The sequence below is a fragment of the Mauremys mutica genome, chromosome 1 (genome assembly GCF_020497125.1).
Source record: "Mauremys mutica isolate MM-2020 ecotype Southern chromosome 1, ASM2049712v1, whole genome shotgun sequence".
Classification (NCBI taxonomy): Eukaryota; Metazoa; Chordata; order Testudines; family Geoemydidae; genus Mauremys; species Mauremys mutica.
The window spans coordinates 361,439,463-361,463,405 of record NC_059072.1 but is presented as its reverse complement, the minus strand read 5'-3'; the positions used below and the strand labels follow the sequence as shown (position 1 = coordinate 361,463,405).

Below are 23,943 nucleotides of genomic sequence, written 5' to 3'. Positions count from 1 at the left end.
GTATCAAAAATCAAACAGGCATGCATAACCCAAAAATACTATCGCAGGTGGAAATACAAGCCTGAGTCCTAAATTGGCACTAGCGCGCCTAGGAACCATATGCACGGTGATCCGGTGAACAAAATTAGCCTGATTTTCTTCCAGTTTTTCAGAAAGTCTGGAGGATAAACCAAATATTTTAGTTGAAAAGGGATAATACAGGAAAGCTGCTGCAGGAATTGAAGCCATTTTACTAGAGCTTGTGTTTTTGAGAATGAGACTGCTCTGTTAAACTACAAAATCACTTTTGAGTCAAATTACTTATCACTTTGTGCAGTAAATTTTCAACTGAGACCCTCAAAATACACACTAACTGGTCAAATGGTCGAAGACGTCAAAAGTAGGTGTCAAGATTTCATGTGGGAGTTTGTGAAACACATGAAACAGAGATTGCCAGGTGATTGAATCACTTTCAGTACTAAGTCCTACGACACTCAGCCCTGCACGACCTAGATTTGCTGATATCCCATTATTTTGTGGAGACCTTGGACTGTTGGAGGAGCAGGGTGTTCTTCTGGCGTTCACCCTTGTGCTTTATTTTACAGTGCCACTGTGCAATCCCCTATATCCCCCGACAGTTATCCCCTTTCCAACCCGTTCCAGGGTCTCTTGGCCCTTGAGGCTCCCTTCCTGTGGTGAGGAGACAGCACTGTAGCCTCCCATCCCCTCCCAGGCTCATCTCCTGACTGAGTTTGGTTCAGGGCTTTTATAGACCTCCCAGCCTTCAGCCCAGCTGTCACTGCTTAGCTCAGTCTATTGCAGTGAGCCAGCCCTCGTTAGGGCCCGCAGCTGGGCCTCTCTGCCTGAAAGCAGGGCTTAGCCAGCATTTTAGCAGGGCAGTCAAGGGGTTTTACCCCTGCCCTGCCACACAAGGGTACAAAAAGTGGTTCCCTCAGCAACCTGGAATCATTGTATGATGCACAGACAGGCATTGGCTGCCAAGAAGATGGTAGTGGAGCACAGCTGTATTCATTCAGGTGCAGTAAATATAAGCTTTATAAGGTTACTGCAGAGAAACTAAATGAATTCTTTGCAGTTGTCTTCACTGCAGAGGATGTGAGGGAGATTCCCAAACCTGAGCCATCCTTTTAAGTGACAGATCTGAAGAACGGTCCAATACTGAGGTGTCTTTAGAAGAGGTTTTTGAAACAATGGATAAATTAAACAGTGATAAGCCACCAGGACCAGATGGTATACTGGGACCACTACTGCTCAACATATTCCTAAATGATCTGGAGAAAGGGATAAACAGTGAGCTGGCAAAGTTTTCAGATGATACAAAACTACTCAAGATAGTTAAGTCCAAAGCAGACTGCAAAGAGCTACAAAGGGATCCCACAAAACTAGGTAACTGGACAGCAAAATGGCAGATGAAATAAAATGTTGAGAAATGCAAAGTAACATACATTGGAAAACATAATCTCAAGCATACATATAACAGAGAGACGGGCAGCAGGAATGCTATGTAAAGTTTGAACCAGATATGAAAACCATCAGATCATATCTAGAACTACTTTTAATAACCCAAATATATAAGTAAATTAGGAATGTTTAGGAAGACACGCTTAGGTTTATTTCTGTTTATTTTTTTAAGGCTTATGTACTCTTCTGTGCTAACTCGAGATGCTTTTGTTTGCTTGTAACCTTAAAGCTGAACCCCCAAGAAAGCTAGTTTGGGTGCTTAATTTTTGGAATTGCTCATTTAAAATCTAGCGAAAGCCTAAGTTCCAGATGCATTTGCTTCCTTTTTTTTTTTTTTTAATAAAATTTACCTTTTTTAAGAACAGGGTTGGATTTTTTGTGTCCTAAGAGGTTTGTGCATGTTGTTTGATTAGCTGGTAGCAACAGCTAACTTCCTTTGTTTTCTTTCTCAGCTCTTCCCTGGAGGGGGGTGAAAGGGCTTGAGGGTACCCCACAGGGAGGAATTCCCAAGGTCCAAGGGGTTCTTTTGCATTTGGGTGGTGGCAGCATTTACCAAGCCAAGGTCAGAGAGAAGCTGGGACCTTGGAAGTTTAATAGAAGCCTGGAGTGGCAAGTATTAATTTTTAAATTCCTCGTGGCCCCCCACCTTCTGTACTCAAAGTGACAGAGTGGGGATTCAGACTTGACAGTATTACACTGGTGAGCAGCAGGCAGTAGTGGCCTCAGGGGAGGGGAATGGAGGAGAGGCAGGACTCACTGAGCAGTGGGAGGGTGGGTGGAGGAGAGGAAGGACTTAGTGAGTGACAGGTGGTGGGGACCACAGGGTAGAGGGGTGGAGGAGAGGAGGGACTCAGCAAGCTGTGGGTGTGGGGGGCCAAGGTGGGTGGGGTGGAGAAGAGGAGGGAGTCAGGACTCAGGAAATGCCGTGGTGACCAAAGGCATCATGGGAGGCGGTGGAGGAGGGGAAACACTTGGCGAGGGGTGGAGCAGGGACAGGAACAGGTTAAGTGCCGGTTGGGCCACAGGGGGGAAAGCAGGAGGGGCATTGGGAATGGAGCGCAGGCCGGGACACCACGGCCCAGCCATATACTCTCTCTAAGGTGGTGGGTTGGCAGCTGGACCGCAGTGGAAGATCAGCCTCCCCTCGCCTATTATATGCACCACCTATATAAGGTGACCTATTCTCGGCCATTTTCTGCAGACATCCCTGTGAAAGTCTCAAGGTCTCCATCTGGAGTAAGGCAGCGTGAAAGGTGTCTGCTAACCAAAGGCAACTTCTGGTGGCTGCATGAAGCGAGGTCATTCTCCTTTCCTCTCCGGCAGAAACTGTTTCCTCCTGTGGTTTGGCCCAGCCTCTGAGAGCCATCTCAGTCCAAGGGCTCACCCCTGCTGGGGTAGTCCAAACAGCAAATAAATGGGAATCAATCAAATCCAGCATTCAGATGAGAGATGAAGGCTTCCCCCTCAGTCTGTCCCTGCAGCAGGCCCACCCTTCCCTCAGGAAAGGACCTTTAGGCAGATGTTCAGGGTGAGATTCTGCCTTTCCTAAGCTCATCTCCCCGGGAGCTGCCAGTCTCACTGTCTTCTCTCCTCCCTGATCTGCCACAAAACGAGCTGCTCCCCTGCCTTTTTGCCTTTCTCAAGCACTTCTCTTCAGAGTTGATTTGTCTGCCCCATTTTCCTGATAATTTACTTGCTGAACGTTTGGCTTCTTTGAACTCAATTTGAAATGTAGCTACAAGTTCAGTGGCTTTTGGAACTAGTACTGCTGCCTTGTATAGGTCTGTGTCTTTGGATTGTAGCAGTTTTGAAACAGCATTTACCTTTTTCCAGGATCTTTAATTGAAGCACAATGAAAAACACAAAACTAAACTTTTCCATTAATTTATTTAATGCTGAAGGCTCGTAAATATCATCAACATTTTTGCTCAGGAGAATTATTTCTGTGGGTGCCTTCCTGGTGTCTAACTACTGAATCTGAGAGGAAGGAGTGATTTATACTAGATGTATAAATGTATTGATCAATTGTGTAGTCAATTACTTGACCAAGCTGTCATTTGTTATTAAATATGTTCAAGAGGCCAAATAAACAATGTCACGTTTACTGCGCTAACCCCATAATAAAATAGTACAGGAAAAAGGTTTTATATGGCACCAGTCTCTGGGAAGCCATCTCGTGTGGTGATGTTACATTCACCTTACGGAGAAACTATGCTCCCCAAAGTTACACATTTCAGCTTTTATCATTTATGTGAAGGTTTCACAAGTTACAAGTCTCTTTACATGTCACTTAAAACCAACCCATCTGTTAGTCCCAGATCCCCAATGTAAGTGGGGAACTATTGTGGGGAACTTTCCTGGTTTCTGCTTTACCCCAGAGGAATTGTCTAGCAAAAGTGTCTGAGTCCTCACTCCCACTCCCTTTACCCAGAAGCCTACCTGAGCTAACGGACTCCCCTTCACTGTCCTTTGTGGCAGAGTCCTCATAATGGTGACACGGCTGGACCCAGGGTTCCTGGGAGCAGGGGCGGCTCTACAAATTTGGCCTCCCCAAGCAGTCATGCCCGGGAGGCGGCCCCGAGCCGCGGGAGCAGCGGACCTCCCACGGGCATGACTGCAGAGGGTCCGCTGGTCGCGCGGCTCGGCTGGACCTCCCGCAGCTGCGGGCGGTTCGTAGGTCCGGCGGCTCCGGTTGAGCTGCCGCCGGCATGCCTGCGGGAGGTCCAGCCGAGCCGCGGGACCAGCGAACCGTCCGCAGTCATGCCTGCGGGACGGCCACTGGAGCCGCCGGCCGAGCGTCCCCTCCGCAGTCATGCCTGCGGCAGGTCCGCTGCTCTCGGGGCTCCGGTGGACCTCCCGCAGGCATGACTGCGGCAGGTCCGCCGGCTCAGCCTGCCGCCCCCCCGGGAAAGGGCTGCCCCACGCGGGTGCTTGCCCCGCTGGGCTCTGGAGCCGGCCCTGCCTGGGAGGCTGAACCCCCAGTCTCACCATGGTCACTTAGGACAGGGGCTAGGGTGTCCCCACTCTGTGGTACTATCTTCACACCGGACACTTCCCTGACCCACTGATCACTACATTAAATTCAACCCAAATATTATTTATTAAACAGCAACTGTAAGAAAAATAAGGAAAAAATGGGAAAGGTTCAAGGAAACAAGGGAGCTGCTCTGTGGACATGGGAATATCACAAACAGCATCTCTGGGACATAAGAAAAGTTCACAGTCTGTTCCTCACACATCCCAGGCTCCTGCTCTGGCCCTGGCTGTGCAGTGGTGATACCCCACATACAGTACCTGCTCATGCCATAGCCAGGTGCCCTCAGGCTCTAGGTGGCAGGATCTTTCTCCCTCCCCCCTACATCAGATTCACGTCAGATTCAAGTCAGTGGATGCAGGCTAGCAGCTTCTGCAGGTGTATATCCCCACTTTGTCACGAAGCTCTTTGGTTTTGATCCCATAAATGATAGGGTTGAACATGGGGGGAAGGAGAAAATAGAGACTGGCCAAGATGATGAGAATATGGGGAGCGATATCCTGACCGAACCGGTGTGTCAGAATGGAGAAGAGGAAGGGAGGATAGGACGTCAGCATCACAAAGATGTGGGCTGTGCAGGTGCTGAGGGCTTTCTGGTGGGCTTTCTTGGAAGAGATTCTGAGGAGAGCCCTAATGATCAGACCGTAGGACAGGGCAATGAGCGTCAAGTCTAACCCGATGACTACAATTGCTACCACCAAGCCGTACATCCTGTTGATTGTGATGTCCCCACAGGACGTCTTTGCCACGGCTATGTGGTCACAGTACATATGGGGGATAATGCGGTTGGCACAGAACGGCTGCCTGCTCAGGAGCAGGGGCAGAGGCAGAGTGCAGAGAACTGCTCTCATCAAACCAATTAGCCCCAGCTTAGCTATTCGTACATTGGTGAGGATGGTGGTGTATCTCAGAGGGTTACAAATGGCAACATAGCGATCAAAGGCCATTGTCACAAGGATAGCTGAGTGCATCACAGAAGACGTGTGAAGGAAGAACATCTGGGTGAGGCAGCCACTCACAGTAATGCCTTTCAAATCAAACCAAAATATACACAGTGCCTTCGGCACAATGAAGGTGGGCGTGGCGATGTCTGTGAGCGCCAGCATGCAGAGCAACAGGTACATCGGCTTGTGCAGAGTCTTCTCTTTGCCTACAACAAACAGAATCATGGAATGTCCAAAAAGGCCAATAATGTAGACCATAGATAAAGGGATGGAAATCCAGATGTGGGAAGCTTCCAGGCCAGGAATGCCTGCTAGGATGAGTGTTGAAGGGTCAAAGGGGGTGAGGTTAAGAGCTGCCATGAGGTGGTCGATGCATCGATTGGGATCAGAAGTGCTCAAGGTGCCTGTAAAGTGAAAGAAGCACAGAGAGGGGAAGTTACATGCTTTATAACGAACAGTACGGTGAATATTTTATAGTTATTACCAATCTAGAAAGGGGGGTAAGCAGTGAGGTGACAACATCTGCAGAAGGCACCAGATTATTTAGAGCATAGTCAAGTACAGAGAAGTCGTCAGAGGGAGCTAACCAAGTGACGTGAATGGGCAGCATGATGGCAGATGAACTATGATAGCAATAACTGAAACGTGAATGCTAATTGGATGGAAAATCTTGATCTCCTCAAACACCTAACAAGGTTCTAACTTAAAGGTATGAATTCAGGACCGGGACCTGTGAGTCATGGTACACAGCTTTGTGAAACCCTGCTCAAAGTTCAAGCATGGACAGTAACTTAGCATTGGGATCCAGAAGGAGGGGAATGGGAAATCATAGAGAAAATACAATGCCATGAGATCAGTCAGTCAATGGTTCACCCACCTCTGGACTCCTCTGTGTAATACTGGGCACCCTTCTCACACAGGATATTGCAGAACTAGAGGGGTTCAGGGAAGGGCAATGAAAATGATCAAGGGCCCGGGGAAACAATCATACAGAGAGAGATTGAAAAGCCTGAGATTGTTACCTTACAAAGGAGATGAATTAGAGGGGACATGAGAAAAGTCTGTAAAATACTGACTGTTAGAGAGTAGATTGAGAATGTGTTTTCCCTGTTTCATGACATAGGATCAAGAGGACAATTAAATACACTGAAATGTGGCAAATTTAAAACAGAAAAAAGAGTGATTTCTTAGCTCAATTCCTAATTAGAGTGAGAAACTCATTGCCACAAGTGGTAGCTGAGGCCATGAGCTAAGTAAGAATCAGGAAGGGTTTGGAAATTTGCATGGACAGTGAGACTATCCAGTTACAATAGTTACAGCTAAATAAATATTTTGGAAAGCCTAGATACCAAAGTGTTTCAGGGCACAAGCCAATCTGTAGCTGTAAGGCATTAAGATGACAGCCTCTTCATGGTTAGGTTATCCCCCCATCCTCCTAGTGCTGGGTTTCTTATATCTTCTTCTGCAGCACCAGGGGCTGTCACTGTTAGAGAGAGGACACTGGACTAGATGGACCATAGGTCTGCTCCACAAGGCCATTCCTATGTTGGAAAGGAGCCACATTTCCCCTATGGAAACAGACATTATCATGCTGTACTCAACAAATGTGTATGAAGGGCACAGGGGTCTTGGTATTTAAGGCTACAGACCTGCACCTGTGGTAATTCCCTTGTTTCTTTTGGTGAGACGCTTTGTGGTAGGCACCCAGATATGTGTGACACTATGTCTGCACTACTGCAGTAAATCAACCTAAATTACGCTACTCCAGCTTGGTGAATAATGTAGCTGTAGTCGACATAACTTAGGTCAACTTACTGCAGTGCCTACACTGTGCTGGGTCAACAGAAGACACTCTCCCATCTACGTACCTTATTCTCCTCCTCTGGAGATTCATACTTCATACTCTTTGGCGTTTGGACCAGGGCAGGATGGTCCAGCTCTGGGTCCTAGGGTAGGGAGCTGGGAGACACCTCACTCATGCAGAGGAAGAGCTGTGGTGAGCATGGGGCAGCTCAGAGGTTGTGGGATCCAGGGATGACTGAGGAGCATGGAGAAGACACTGGTGACCAGCGTGCTGTTGGAATAAGGGCAGCCTGGGATGAGGAAGGCGAGTATGGAAAGGGGGTCAGAATATGATAGGAGTTTGAATCAGCTGAGGAGCAAAGTGTTACAGGTTCCCCATTGAGTGTCTCCTGGAACTGGGGTACCACTGAGCCTCTGACTCACCAGACTGGTGTCCCTCTTTCTATGTGCTGCCATGACAAGCTGCAGACCCGCTCCCCTCCTGCATCTCTACCAGCATTCAAACAGGCAGGACTCCCTGCCTTATATAGCTTTAGCATATGGTGGGAACCTTCAAACAGCTGCTCTCTGGCCAGCCACTGCATGAGACCACAATACAGAGGCTACAACCAAAATAACTACTAACTCCCTGGGCTAGGACCCAGAGTGGGACCATCCTTCCCTGGTCCAGACTCCGAACAGTATGAATTTGTTACCTGGTTCACCCCTGCCTCAATGTGGGGAGGACAGTTCACACTTGTGGTAACCAAACTGAAATTTGCCCCCCAGACACTTGTCTTAAAGACACACTGGTTTAGATTAAAATATAAAACAAGTGTATTAACTACAACATATAGATTTTAAGTTATTATTAGGGATAGCAAACAGATCAAAGCAGATTACCAAGAAAATATACAAAAACGCGAACTAAGCTTAAGACACTAATTGAATTAGCAGTTTCTCACCCTGATTGATGATACAAGCCGTCTGGCAGATTCTCAAGGCACAGATTCTCAAGGCACAATCTTCATTTGCTTTGCAGCCTGGGTTTATCTGGTTTGAATACACAGGCTAGAAATCCCTGTAGCCTGGGTACAACACTTCTTCCAATTCATTCTTTTTTCCTAACTTGTTTCCAGGAGTTGTCTACTGTGGGGAGTGAAGAACCACTGATGATGTCACTCCCTGCCTTATACAGCTTTAGCGGGAACCTTATGTTTCAACACTTGGTTCTCAGACCAGTTTGTTGGAAATGTACAGACTCCCCAAGGCGAAGTCCAGAGTTATGTGGCCTGGTCACATGCCCTTGTAGAGTCGTAGCTTCCACGACTTTTAGGTAAGGCAGTGAGTCTGTCACGGATGTCACGGTAGTCACAGATTCTGTGATTTTCCAGGACATCCATTGGCTTCTGCAGTCAGCAGGTGTGACTGACCCCATGGCCACCCGAGCAGCTCAAGCAGCCCCGGGGCCAACTGTACCACCCCCCACCCCACAACAGTGGCCGTCCTGGGCCCCCTCCGGCCAGCAGTGGTGGCAGCCCCAGCCCGCCCCATGCTAGCAGAAGCATGGTGGTCCTGGGCTGCCCCCTGCCAGCAGTGGCTGCTGTGATCAGGCCATCCCACCCCAAGCACCAGTGGGCACCCTGGAGCACCCCCCAGCACCAGTGGGTGACTTGGAGTCCCCTCCCAGTACCAGCGGCCTCCACAGAGCCCCTCCAGCACCAGCAGGTACCCCAGAGCCCACCCTCAAGAGCAGCAGCTATGCCCCCCAGAACACCAAATCTTAGCCTTACTTATAGGCTGTCGCAAGTGTTCTCAGGAAGCCTCATCAGGTGGGAGATCAGTTTTTTCCTAAGGCCTATTGTTTTCCCTAATGAGTCATTGCGCTGAGTAGGCCCTTCCCAACCAGCTATCTAGACTGAGAGCATCTTGCCTATTGAGCCTTACCCAGGTGTAACTACATGTGAAATACAGATATGAACTAAATATTCATAATTTCAGCTACTTCTTTCCACCAGTGAAATAACAACAACAGTAGGAAACAGAGTAAAGGTTGTGACATCCAGGCTGTATTTCTGTGGCAAATAGACCCTGAGATCCACCCAAACACACTCGGGGCTAGGAAAGGTCCCAGCATTGGCCTTGCACCAACAATCACAAAGAAAATTTTAATTTCAGTATCGCGGCCCATGCGTCCATGCACATGCTACTCCCCACCTCCACCACCCCAGTGGTGCTTGCCTACCCTGTACAACCCAGGCCTGTCCCCACCACCCTCAGCGCTGCCTGCTTCTCTTGGTACACCTCATTCCCTGCCCTAACAACCCTCAGCATTGCCCTCCTGTCTTTGTACACACCACTCCTCTCCCCCACAACCCTCAGTGCTGCCCACGTGCCCGTGTACAACCCGCTTTCTTTCCCAGAACCCACAGGGCTGGCCTCTTGTCCATGTAGTTCCTCGACCCCCACAACTTCCAGCCCTACCACACAGTGATACCCCTCACCCAGGTCCCAAAACAGGTGCCAGACCCCACAGCGACAGTGACAGCTCACAGAAGCATTTCCTCAAACTATGTTAAACTCAGTGTCTGACGGCACCAGGGAAAAGGGGGAGAGCCACCTGAACTGCCTTTCTGGGGGCAAAGGGAATCCCAGGGAAGGATTCCTGTGCAGGGAAGGAGAGAGGGACAGACCCAGAAGAAGGGAGAGAAGATGTGGACACTAAAAAGAGCCAGTGTGAGCAACTCTTCCTCAAAATGCCAAAACTTTAATTTATTGCAGCCTGCTAGAAACCCAGACACCCCTTCCTGAGGCTGCTTTTCCATGCTGGCAATTGCTGACATTGCCACTAAACTTTAGCGGGGTTGCTCCTGGGAGGCGGGATGATATGGATGGGGGACAGCGTCAGAGACCATCTGAATGAAAAATGTCCACATTATAGAATCATAGAATCATAGAATTCAAGATCAGAAGGGACCATTATGATCATCTAGTCTGACCTCCTGCAAGATGCAGGCCACATTAGCCGATCTACCCACTCTTTTAGCAAGCGACCCCTGCCCCATGCTTCGGAGGAAGGCGAAAAACCTCCAGGGACACTGCCAATCTGCCCTGGAGGAAAATTCCTTCCCGACCCCAAATATGGCGGTCAGCTGAACCCCGAGCATGCGGGCAAGACTCTCCAGCCATACCCTCTGAAAGAGGTTAAGAATATCATATCATTGACCCAATTTGACCCAATTAAGTACCAGTTTGGCACTTAATTGACCTATTGACTAAGCCCGTTATCCTATTATACCATCTCCTCCATAAACTTATCTAGCTTGAGCTTAAAGTCATGGAGGTCCTTCGCCCCTACTGTTTCCCTCGGTAGGCTGTTCCAGTATTGCACTCCCCTGATGGTTAGAAACCTTCGTCTAATTTCAAGCCTAAATTTCCTGACTGACAATTTATATCCGTTTGTCCTCGTGTCTACATTAGCACTGAGCTGAAATAATTCCTCTCCTTCCCTGGTATTTATCCCTCTGATATATTTAAAGAGTGCAATCATATCTCCCCTTATCCTTCTTTTGGTTAAGGAAAACAAACCGAGCTCCTCAAGTCTCCTGTCATACGACAGGCCTTCCATTCCTCGGATCATTCTAGTGGCCCTTCTTTGTACCCGTTCCAGTTTTAACTCATCCTTCTTAAACATGGGAGACCAAAACTGCACACAATACTCCAAATGAGGTCTCACCAACGCCTTATATAACGGGACTAGCACTTCCTTATCCCTACTAGAAATACCCCGCCTAATGCAACCCAAGACCGCATTAGCGGCCTTGTTACACCTCTTTGGTCTGTGCACTAGGCAGGATGTCCAGTCCCTATTTCACCTGGCTTGAGGACTCCACGCCACTGTGACCGGATACTGCATATCACACCTCCCCCCCCGCCAAACACACACACACACTGTGTGTTCCTGGACCTCCCCCACTGAGATTTCCATCACTGGCTGGTTTCCTCTAAGCCAGAAACATACTTTTGTTTTACTGCCTTTTGGTGCTTCTCGTCCTCTCCGGAACCAGAGATGCAGGGGCACAGAGAGAGACCACTCTGCTCCATCCCTGAAAAAAATTGTTATCCTAATTGTTCTGAACCTCTAAGCCTGTGAATTCGAGATTTCAGCATCTCTCCTGCCAGTTCTTCTTTGGTCCAAACGAGCTCACCCGTCCTTAGAGCCTACAGGACAACGCCAGTTGAAGTCACTGGAAGCTCATGACCAGAGTAAAGCAGACCATATTTTTAAGTCCCTACATGTAGATTTAGAGTGAAATCCTGGCCATATTGGAAGTTTTGCCATTGATCTCGAAGGGACCAGATTCACCTTTGGTGTTTAAGTTTAGGCTGTGAAAATCTCGGCTTCGGGTCCTATTATAGAAAGTGCTATTCTGTTAGGGAGCTGAAAGATTTTGAAGGAAATCCCAAGTTTATGAGGGGTTCTGAGAGAGTGCTACTGAGACAGATAGAAGGAGAAAGTAAGAGACAAGGAACTGATTTAAATATTTGTCTAAACTATTTCCAATACATTTGTAGTTCCAGTTTTACCGTGGAAATCCCTTGGTATTGCTGACAATACTAAACAGTTTAAGTCGCTGTCCTAGTCAATTCCTGCCCAGATGGTTCTTGACCTAAACCCTGGAACCCTTCCTGAGCCCTTAGCACTAACTTTAATGCAGAAACAGACAGCTCACCAAAATCCCACTCAGCAGAGTGAGGAAATCTCCTTACTGCGACAGGAATGCAGAGCCCTGAGAATCAGTGTATGAATCTCACATGTCTGACACTTGGCGTGCTGAACAGTAACCTTTATGATTCCCATGTGTAGTCCCTGTGGACTCTCAGGTTAATCAGCACTCCCTGACAATTCCCTCGGCTCCGTGAGCAGCAGGACCCTGGAGAACTTCAGCTGGAGAGCCTCCCTGGGGAGTGAAGAAATGATTTGCCGATACCAGGGACTCAGATTCTCAGGGGAAACTCAGTCTTGCAGACTGTTCAGCCTAGCAATTGATGATGGCTGTCTCTTCTGTGTGTAATATGTACTATGTGTGGGAATGTGGTCAAAAGATACGGGACCAAAAACCATTTTCAATTGATCGTAGTAGTGTACCACTTCATCTCACCCAGGCAGTCATAAAACCCAATCAATTAGCCTCTGGAAAGTCACTGCCATGTTGTGGAAGCCAAATGACATGATCCTGAATCAATGCAAGCTGAAGGGGGTGGAAAAGGCTTTCTTCTCTCAAGATTCTAGCATCAAATGTATTTGCCAGTATCCCTTTGTGAGGTCAAAAGTGGATATATATCTGGCAGCTCCCAACTGTTATAATAGTTCATCTACTCTCTGCATTGTGTAAGTATCAAATTTCAATTCTGTGTTGATCATTCAGAAATCAATGCAGAAATAAGGTTGTTCTATCCTGCATCAGAAGTAGCACCATGGGAATTCTCCACTCACTGTGTGACGTGGAGTTTATCTCATATGATATCCCACATTTTACAAGGGAACAGCCTCAAAGTTCCCCTGGTCGTTGCCCGCGGGATGCAGTCTGGGAGCCGTCAAAACTGTTGTGCCCCTCTAACTACCCAGCTGGGCTGGCTCCTTTTCACACTTCTTTGCTGGTGATTGTATCTCTCCAGGCCCTGTTATCTCCCAACACAACAGCAGATGACACCACACACAAACTGAGTTACCAGAGGGCTTTCCTAAACCATGAAAGTACAAACAATAGACATAAACCAATTTCCCAGTTCCAAAGGCTCATACCCCCCAACTGGGGTATAAACCCAAATTTATACTGTATTTCAATGCACAGGGATCTGTACAATGTAAGCTCCTTAATACTGTTCACCCTCCCCTCCATGCAACAAACCTGTGTTAACCAAGCTGAGATTTTCCCCAGATATTTCTCTCAAAGGCGCACTGGTTTAGATAAAGCAAAAAACAAGTTTAATAATAGCCCTGTTCTGTTCTTTCCGTCTGAAGCACCTGACATTGGCCCCTTTCGGAAGACAGAAACTGGACTTGATGGACCATCAGTCTGACCCAGTCTGGCCGTTCTTATCTGAGTCCCCTTTTTCTAATCTGGACACTGAATTTATTAGTCAACAGGACCCACATGCCTCACTACCTCAAATGGTCCTTACCATTGATTCAGTAATTTGAACAGCAAACTTGGTAGTAGCAATAACACTCAGTGATCCAGTTTGAACACTCGCAGCTCAACCCCTTTGTTATGGGCCTTCTCTGTACATTGAGAAAAATTCTTCTAGCAAATGCCCACAATGTCTTGAAGCGATATCTTAATTGAAGAATGTATAGGACTATGTTCATTGCCTAGAGTCTTTCCTCTTCCATGTTCCTCTAACAAGGTCTGGAAAGCAATTCAAAAGGAGAAAACTTGGAGACATGAGACACCTTCCTGATAACAAATAGGAGTTGGTCCCACTATTTGGAATCTGAGGCTACAAACTTCTTTAACATCACCATCAAAGTTCTGTGAAATCACTCTATCAACCCATCAGTTTGGAGATGGTAGATCGGCCTTCTTATCTTCTTTACCCTCAGTAGATCGCACAGTCCTTTCATTAATTGCAAAGTGAAGTTAGGTCCTTGATTAGAAAGGATTTCTTGGGGGATTACACCTGGGAATGTAATTCCATAAACTCATTTGCCCCTTTGGCTTACAGCCATGGTGCGAAGAGTAAGCCTTGGGGGCTATAAACATGGTCCAGTGCCTTCATCACCGAACCGTTCCTGTTGTCTTTCCTTATGAGTAACATCAAATTAGAAGGTTGCCTTATCTGTGAATACTGATAACTCTGGCGCTCCAATAAGAGAAGGACTGAGCAGCCAGAACAGCGTTCCCGAGGCAACAACATTCCAGTCTTCAGCACTTAACAACAGCCAGATGATACTCTTAGCCCAGGAGCGACCAACTCTACTGTCTGAAGCAAGTCAGCGACTGTTGTGACTCCCGCCCAAAAGTGTGGCCACTGCCTCAGTCGCTGGGGTTCCTCCACTTCCCCATTCACGACAATGAGTTGTTGATAGGTATCGCTAAGGATAAGATTATGTTACGGAAGTCACAATTTCCGTGACTTTCAGAGACCTCTGTGACATTTTCCACTCAGCCCCGGGGTGGCGGAATCAGAGCTGTTAGCTGGTGGGGGAGAGGGGGCCAAGCTCTCAGCTCTCATGGGTTTCCAAGGACCCAGCAGCTCTCAGCCACCAGAGACGGAGGGGGGATCTGGAGCTCCAAGTTGTCATGGGCTCTGGGGAGACCCAGAGGTCTGAGCCGCTGTGAGTGGCGGGGACCCCTGTAGCTCTGTAATGCTGGGGCTGTGGTAGGGTCTCCAGAGTGATGGCCACAGAGCTGTTAGCTGCAGCAGCAGCAGGCTCCCCTCATCCTCCTGACTTTGCTTTAATTGTCCCCCTGTCATTCTCACCCTGTTATTTTTAGTAAAAGTCACAGACAGGTCACAGGCTTCCGTGAATTTTTGTTTACTGCCTGTGATGCTCACTAAAAATAACCATGTCAAAATCTTAACCTTATGTTACCCGCTCACGCTTATGTTACCCGCCCACTTGCCTGGGCCCGATCCTGTTTTTCTTGCAGGATTGTTCTGACAGCTGCCTGAGCATTCCTCAATTTCAAACCTTTTGCATGCATGTTCCAATGCATTTTTCCTTGAAAAGACATAGGCTCACGGACCTCCATCTGCTACCCACTTTGCAAGGAGGGTTGGTTCCTCCTCCAGTTTCCACCCCTCCTGTTACCCAGGGTTCTTTCAACCCAAAGCTCTTCATAATTTTTTACTCTGTGCAAGGTGGTGTCTGGAAATGAATCAGGGGAGACACAGCCGTCTGACTGATGGATGGCTGCACAAACAGGATAACACAAGAGTGCTTTCACTTAAAGCTAAACTTTACTAGCCTCAAGCACTTACACACGTCCACAACAGGTTAGTAACACACCCCCAACCCTCGATAATTACTGAAACTGAGTGTGGCTCTCGAGTGGCACAGTGGCAGCCCATCTGCCAGTGGTGAATACAAGATGCATCCAGTGGGAGAGAGACCAGTCCAGACTTGAAGAGTCCCCCCTCCTTCAAACTTTTTCCTCTTATTTATAATACAACAACATGTCCCTTAAAGAAAACTTGTTACAAGTACTTACAATGGGCCAGCAAGAGGTCTCCTTCTGATTATTAATTAACCAGATGTGGGTTTTTCCCAGAGTTTGCAGCCTTGAGGCCCCAACAGACACATTCCTGAGGGCACATCCTGCTCTTCTAAAATGCATGCATCAGCAACTTCAACACAATTCTTATCAGGAAGGACACAAGGTCAAGCTGCCCTTTCTGTGGCCCAAAACCCCCTCCCCTCCTGCCTTGGTCAAGCTGAGGCCGCTGCATGGCCACCTTATGGCCTGCTGACTTGGCTGATTTTAGCAGTAAGCAATATTGGTTTCAAGCACTTTACTGATTTGCCAAAATCTCCCGTACAGTTCCCCTCCATAAATGTTACTTTTCACAAAATAGGGCCTTTATATGGTCACTGCCACACCTTTTCTGGATGCACCTGAGTTGAGATCCAATGAAAGCTCAAGGCTCTCAGCCAAGACTGAGCAAATGATCTTCTTGTTGGCATCCCATAGTTAGCACACCAGCACAGCAATTGACAAGTGATTGTTTTAGCCTCCTTTCCCATTTAAGGGATGGCCGACAAGTTGGCAGCCTGTATCAAGCGGAGTGCCCCAGGGTTCGGTCCTGGGGCTGGTTTTGTTCAACATCTTAATTAATTATCTGGATGATGGGATGGATTGCACCCTCAGCAAGTTCGCGGATGAGACTAAGTGGTGGGAGAGGTAGAGATGCTCTAGGGGGGTAGGGCACATGACTTATGAGGAGAAGCTGGGGGAACTGGGCGTATTTAGTTTGCAGAAGAGAAGAGTGAGGGGAGATTTGATAGCAGCCTTCAACTACCTGAAGGGAGGTTCCAAAGAGGATGGAGCTCGGCTGTTCTCAGTGGTGGCAGATGACAGAACAAGGAGCAATGATCTCAAGTTGCAGTGGGGGAGGTCTAGGTTGGATATTAGGAAAAAACTATTTCACTAGGAGGGTACTCAAGGAGCTAACAGAGGAGGTATCTGAGCCTCTAGCAATTGTCTTTGGAAAATCAGGGGAAATGGGAGAGATTCCAGAAGACTGGAAAAGAGTAAATATAGGGCCCATCTACAAAAAGGGAAATAAAAACAACCCAGGAAACTACAGACCAGTTAGTTTAACTTCTGTGCCAGGGAAGATAATGGAGCAAGTACTTAAGGAAATCATCTGCAAACACTTGGAAGGTGGTAAGGCGATAGGGAATAGCCAGCATGGATTTGTAAAGAACAAATCATGTCAAACCAATCTGGTAGCTTTCTTTGATAGTATAACAAGTCTTGTGGATAAGGGAGAAGCTGTGGATGTGGTATACCTAGACTTTAGTAAGGAATTTGATATGGTCTCGCATGATATTCTTATCAATAAACTAGGCAAATACAACTTAGATGGGGCTACTATAAGGTGGGTGCATAACTGACTGGATAACTGTACTCAGAGAGTAGTTATTAATGGTTCCCAATCCTGCTGGAAAGGTATAATGAGTGGGGTTCCACAGGGGTCTGTTTTGGGACTGGCTCTGTTCAATACTGTACCTCCCCCACTGCAACTTGAGACCATTGCTCCTTGTTCTGTCATCTTATTAATTTTGCAGATGATACCAAACTGGGAAGGATTGCAATTGCTTAGGAGGATAGGGTCAAAATTCAAAATGATCTGGACAAATTGGAGAAATGGTCTGAGGTAAACAGGTTGAAGTTTAATAAAGACAAATGCAAAGTGCTCCACTTAGGAAGGAACAATCAGTTTCACACGGACAGAATGGGAAGAGACTGTCTAGAAAGGAGTATGGCAGGAAGGGATCTAGGGGTTATAATGGACCACATGTTAAATATGAGTCAGCAGTGTGATGCTGTTGCAAAAAAAGCAAACGTGATTCTGGGATGCATTAACAGGTGTGTTGTGAGCAAGACACGAGAAGTCATTCTTCCGCTCTACTCTGCGCTGGTCAGGCCTCAGCTGGAGTATTGTGTCCAGTTCTGGGAACCGCATTTCAAGAAAGATGTGGAGAAATTGGAGAGGGTCCAGAGAAGAGCAACAAGAATGATTAAAGATCTAGAGAACATGACCCATGAAGGAAGGCTGAAAGAATTGGGTTTGTTTAGTTTGGAAAAGAGAAGGCTGAGAGGGGACATGATAGCAGTTTTCAGGTATCTAAAATGATGTCATAAGAAGGAGGGAGAAAACTTGTTCACCTTAGCCTCTAAGGATAGAACAAGAAGCAATGGGCTTAAACTGTAGCAAGGAAGGTTTAGGTTGGACATTAGGAAAAAGTTCCTAACTGTCAGAGTGGTTAAACATTGGAATAAATTGCCTAGGGAGGTTGTGGAATCTCCATCTCTGGAGATATTTAAGAGTAGGTTAGATAAATGTCTATCCAGGATGGTCTAGACAGTATTTGATCCTGCCGTGAGGATAGGGGACTGGACTCGATGACCTCTCAAGGTCCCATCCAGTCCTTGAGTCTACGAATCTATGTATAGTTCCACTTCGCCACCAGGACAACCTATTCTGTACTTCCGATATATTTTGAACCCTGGTATTACTGTGTTCCATTGATCATCCTCATTCCACCAAGTTTCTGTGCTGCCTAATATATCAATATCCTCATTTAATACTAAATACCCATCTTATTAGTTAGACTTCTAGCATTTTAATAGAAGCACTCTAAGAATGGTCACTTTTTAGTTTTGTCATTACACGGTGTAAATTAATGGGACTCTTTTTTATTTGACTGTTTCTCATCAGATCATACCCATATTTTATCATCTTCCATCCTCTCCTCCTTACAAAGACAGAGAATCTCCATTACGAGATGTATGGCTTTCTTTCCTTGAAACTGACTGGGAACTATTAACATCTGTTCGTCACGGCTTTACAGACAATAGCCCCAAGATTTCACGCTGTGAAACGCTTTCTGAAAAGTCCTAGAAAGACAGAGCTCTGTTGTAGGCTACAGCAAAGAGAGAAGCTGAGGTGCAGGACAAGGGGGAGCATAAGAGAGTTATACATAACATTGCCTCCGAATCCCCTGTCCAGTACAGTGGCCCAGCACGGCATCCACCTGAGATGGCAGCGCATGGTCCAAACGCTATGAAAATTCACCAAGCTCTGTTCTAACAATGTGGGATCCGTCTCACTGGCTCAAAGTCTCCGCAGAGAGTCTCAGACCGCAGGGTGGTTCTCCAAGTCTCTCTGATGCTCTAATGGGTGTTTCTTTGCTGATGAGGAATAAAACATGGAGCAAGACATTTGTGCTCCTTCCGTGGTAGCTCTGCCTAAACTGCACAAGGTGAATTGCTGGTGCGGATCAGCGGTGACAATCTTGGCTGCCTCTTTCACACACCAGCTCCAGCCCCATCCATCCTATGGGTGAAACCATTGTTGCTACCAGGGTTTAGGTATAATGTGGAAATGACACTTCCCCCAATCCTGGCCTGCAGCAGCCCCTGTGGGCACAATTCCCTCTGCCCATTGGGCACATGTGCATTCGCTGTGTATGGGATTGTGGGTTTGGCTGGGGTTTGTGCTTAGGTTCCCAGTTCTGGGAGCAAGATACACAGGCATGAAGGTGGAAGTTGAGGAGGGATTTGATGCTTTGTTGAGGTTTGGATGTTTTGATGAGGTTCTGAGCCATGCTCATCCTGGACACTGATTCCAGGTTCTAAAGAACAAGACTCCAATTGCTCCCATTTGACATGCCTCAGTGAGCTGCTCTGATTTTCTGGGAGTTACATCTTGTGCGCCACAATCCCAGCTTTAATTTAGAAAAGAACATCCCTGTAAATTCTTTTGCGTTTCTGTTTGCAAAGTGCACCAAGTGGAACATGTGCAACATTGTACCTTGACTGACCCTGCGCCTAACACACATACCACTATTGAGATCATTGGACATTTGGCCTTCAGTCATTTGCACGCAGCCTGAGACAATTTCTGTGCCGCTGTGCATCCTATCGGGGTGTTACCATGGAAGCCCAGTGATGAGCATTGAAGCAGTGACCCTGTGAAATATTCCACAGTTAAAGATGGGTGGGGGGGGGGAGTTTTTATAATGAAGATATCCACAAGCTACTGTGAGTGGCATCCAAGCACTGCAGAAGGGTGGTAGAGCCAAAAGCGATCAGAGGCAGCATCTGATCCTTCTGAAGCATCTGGTGCTGTTCACCATCAGAAGCACGGACTCTGATGTGACCAGCACCTAACACACATACCACTACTGATATCATTTCCACCTTTGGCCTTCAGTCATTTGCAGGCAGCCTGGGACAATTGCTGTGCCCCTGTGCGTCCTATCGGGATGTTACCACAGAAGCCCAGCGATGAGCATTGAAACAGTGACCTTGTGCGCTATTCCACTGTTAAAGATAGCAGGGGGGAGAGTTAGTATAATGAAGATATCCACCCACTACTGTGAGTGGCACCCAAGCACTACAGAGGGGCATCAGAGCCCACAGAGGGCCCTTTTTCCCAGCATCCACCCTCCCATTGGGTTCATGACCCCCACCCTTGAGTCCAACTTCAAGGCCCTGATCTCAGGCGATGTCTTTCTGCACTGGCCCCTCTTCCCATGGCCCCACCTTGCTCTCCACAGCTGCTCATCATGCTCAGAAGCCATGTTACCAATGGCATGGCCGGTGTCCACTATAGTGGTTCTTGCCCAACAGCTTCCTGCTGTAGCTCATCCCTGGCCCCCCATCAGCACAGCTGGTTTGTGCTGCCCCAGCTCTCGGCTCTGGTCTGCTTCAGCTCCCCAGCTGTGCCTCACTGCTGCTGCTCTGCCTCTGGCCGTGCTCTGGCTCTTCTGGCTCAGCTGCTGCTCATCTGTCTCTGGCCCAGCTCTGCCTTCTGGGCTGCTTCTCTGGCCCCTCTGGTCTGGCTGGCACGGCCAGATTTCTACTGCATTAATAGCCCAAAGTCACTTAAAACTAACCTAAAAGTAGCTCAATATATTTCCTGAAACAAAGTTTTGTTTAATTATTTTTTTTTATTCACACATTGGTCTTTCCATCAAGTAAAAAATGAAAGCTTTCTTTACATACCTAGTACAGATCTGATTTTTTTTAAAGAAAATTTCATACCCCAGTAGGAGTTCGTCCACATTAGCAACAAACCTTTGAGATGACAACCAAATTCAAAATTAAAACACCAGTACTGATACTTGTGTCCTGATTGAGGGTTGACAGGTGTTTCAAACAAAAATGATGGTGTTAAAAATAGCCCCAAAGTAGCGCAAAACATATGTAGTGACAAAACAACAATAATGTTGTGATATTATTTATTTCTAATTCCATTCAGTGATGTAAGTCAATTTCTACATTTTGTGTTGAATTCTTTTGTTACTGTTAGTCATTATTTGGTTTATCCTCCAAGTTTCCTGAAGGATTGGATGTAAAAAATTCAGGTAAATTTTGCTCACCGGGTCACTGTACATATGATAAAGAAGTTCATCATTGTAAAGTTTCTTTCTTTTCTTTTTGGCTATCTGAATGTGTAGCTCCTGTTCGTCAAACTGATCAAGAACCCTGTTCTCACAGGGACTAATCTTCCATCAGAAAGCTGCAGTCTAGGAGGTACAGAAATGCTGAGTGACAGGGTGTGTGGGGGTGGGGGTTGACAGGTGACAATGAAAGAGATCAGGTGATGGTCAGAGAGAGGGAACTCAGCAAGGGAGATGTTAGTATATAGACTTGTTTGTCAGCCTGAGATCAAATTTTGGGTTTGACTCTTTGATACTCTTCTATCTTACATTAATATGTGTGAACAAAGGACAAAGACACTCTGTGTGTTGCATCTGCCTGACCAGATGGGTTTGTTAGTATAATAGGAAGAGATAAGGGATAGAACTAAGAATGTTACAGGGTCTGGTGGGAGTGTCATATATGACTATACACTGAAAGGCTGCCTGGCTCCTTTCTCAAGCCAAGGTCAAGCAACCTGTTAGGAGGGGCAAGAGAGGATGCGGGGGGAGGCATAATAAACACTAAAAGCCAAAGAACAGACTGGCCTTGGCCAGAACACAACCTCACTACTTACCGCTCCCATGGGGTACAAAAGGGGTGGGATGAAGACCGCAAACTCACGAACCTCCAAAATGGAACATGGCCATAAGTTGTAAGGGGTGGGACTTGGGGTGTGCACAGCAGGTATATTTGGGCCTGCTAAGAATGAAGAGATGGATAAATGAGAATGGAAAATGGGAACACAGGCAACGTTCTGTGGCATTAGCGCTCGGAATGGAACACTGGGTAACATACTCTACCAGCATATAGAGCTATGGATATGCTTGCTTGGAACTAACCTCCACAAACATTGCATTGCCTGCACTTTGGACTTCTGGTCTTCTGCTTCCTGTCCGCGTGACAAGAACCAGGGGAGGGGTGAAGGAAAAGCCCTCTATGGGAAAGACCAGTGCTTGGTGATGGAGTGATAAGCCATTAGGTGTGAGGAACTTCTCAGACTGTGAATTCCACAATGATCGATCAGACAACATGGGACAGAGCACCCTTGATAAACAAGGAGATATCCTTTCCTCTTCTTGCCACACAGGTTTAAAATCAGTGGCTCCTAGCAATTACCTTCTGCAGGTGTATTTGCCCACTTTCTCACGAAGGTCTTTGGTTTTTACCCCATAAATGATAGGGTTGACCATGGGGGGAACAGTGAGATAGATGTTGGCCAAGATTATGTGAATGTGTGGAGCGATGTTCTGACCGAACCGATATGTCAGAGTGGAAAAGAAGAAGGGAGGATAAGAAATCAGCATCACAATGAGGTGGGCTGTGCAGGTGTTGAGGGCTTTCTGGTGGGCTGTCTTGGAGGAGATTCTGAGGACAGCCCTGATGATCAGAGCGTAGGACAGGGCAATGAGAATCAGGTCTAACCCGATGACTACAAATGCTGCCACCAAGCCATATGTTCTGCTGACTGTGATGTCCCCACACGACATCTTTGCCACAGCCATGTGGTCACAGTACATATGGGGGATAACGTTGTTGGCACAGAACGGCTGCCTGCTCAGGAGCAGGGGCATGGGGAGAACAAAGAGAACAGGTCTTATCAAACCCACTAGCCCTAGCTTAGCTATTCGTGCGTTGGTGAGGATGGTGGTGTATCTCAGAGGGTTACATATGGCAATGTAGCGATCGAAGGCCATTGTCACAAGGACGGCTGAGTGCATCATAGTACCAGCATAAAGGAAGAACATCTGGGTGAGGCAGCCACCCACAGTAATGCCTTTCAAATTAAACCAAAAAATACACAGTGCCTTTGGCATGATGGAGGTAGTTGTGCTGATTTCTATGAATGCCAGAATGCAAAGCAGCAGGTACATTGGCTTATGCAGGGTCTGCTCTCTGCCTACAACAAACAGAATAGTGAAATTTCCCAACAGGCCGATAATGTAGAACATGGAGAAAGGGATGGCAATCCAGACATGGGAAGCTTCCAGGCCAGGGATACCTGTTAGGATGAATGTTGAAGTCTCAGAAGAGGTGAGGTTGAAAACTGCCATGATGTAGTCGATGTGTCGATTGGGCTCAGAAATGTGCAAGGTGCCTGTGAAGGGAGAGAAGCACAGTGAGGGGTGGGGAGGTTACACACTTTATAACAAATGATATATATTTTATAGATTTCCGAGTGGTAGCCGTGTTAGTCTGTATCAGCAAAAACAATGAGGAGACCTTGTGGCACCTTATGAGAGCCAGGAATGACTGAGGAGCCTGGGACTCCCCCAAACACGCTCATGACCAGGGAAGGTCCCGGCCCTGGTCTTGGATCAACAATCACAAAGAAAAATGTAATTTCAACAACACTGCCCGCCTGTCCGTGTACTTGCCGCTCCACAGCCCATACCCCCCAGTGCTGCCCACCTGTCCCTATAGCTTCTTCCTGTCCTACAGCCACAGGAGCTGCCCGCTTGTCTGTGTACATGCTACTCTGTGCCCTCACAACCCTCAGCGCTGCTCGCCTGTCCCTGTACAGCACCAGCCTGCCCCACAACCCTCAGCCCTGCCCGTCTGTCCCTGTACGCCCCAGTCCCGACCCCACAACCCCCAGTGCTGCTTGCATGTCCCCGTACACAGCCTGCATGCCTCACAATCCTTAGCATTATCCCCTGTCCCTTTACATCCCCTCCCGTCCCGCCACAAACCCCAGCATTGCCCTCCTGTCCATGTACACACCATCCCTACCCCCCACAGCCCCCAGCACTGCCCCCTCCCCTAAACCCCCCTGCTGCCCCACAACCCCTTGTGCTGGCCACTTGTCCATGTAGGTCCCCCACCCTGACAATTTCCAGCCTGGTCACACAGTGATACCCTTCACCCAGGACCAAAACCAGGTGCCAGACCCCACAGCGACAGGTCAAAGAAACACCTCCACAGACTAGGTTAAACTCAGTGTCTGTCTGCACTCGGGGAAAGGCGGAGATCAGCCTAAACTGCCTTTTTGGGGGTGCAGGGAAGGAGAGAGAGACAGACTCAGGGTGAGGGAAAGAGCACATGGAGACTAAAAGGGGCC

The 23,943-nt window shown here is 47.5% G+C and overlaps 2 protein-coding genes across 2 annotated transcripts; both read right to left on the bottom strand.

The window, feature by feature from the left end:
* Positions 1-4,857: 4,857 nt before the first annotated feature.
* LOC123362203 (olfactory receptor 52B2-like) lies at positions 4,858-5,799 on the bottom strand. The gene has a single exon (XM_045002595.1). It carries the CDS (start codon positions 5,797-5,799, stop codon positions 4,858-4,860), a length of 942 nt encoding a protein of 313 aa, XP_044858530.1.
* A 16,198-nt stretch (positions 5,800-21,997) lies between these two features.
* Positions 21,998-22,936, bottom strand: LOC123375386 (putative olfactory receptor 52P1). Its single transcript, XM_045026217.1, has one exon. It carries the CDS (start codon positions 22,934-22,936, stop codon positions 21,998-22,000), a length of 939 nt encoding a protein of 312 aa, XP_044882152.1.
* Between the last annotated feature and the right edge of the window lie 1,007 nt (positions 22,937-23,943).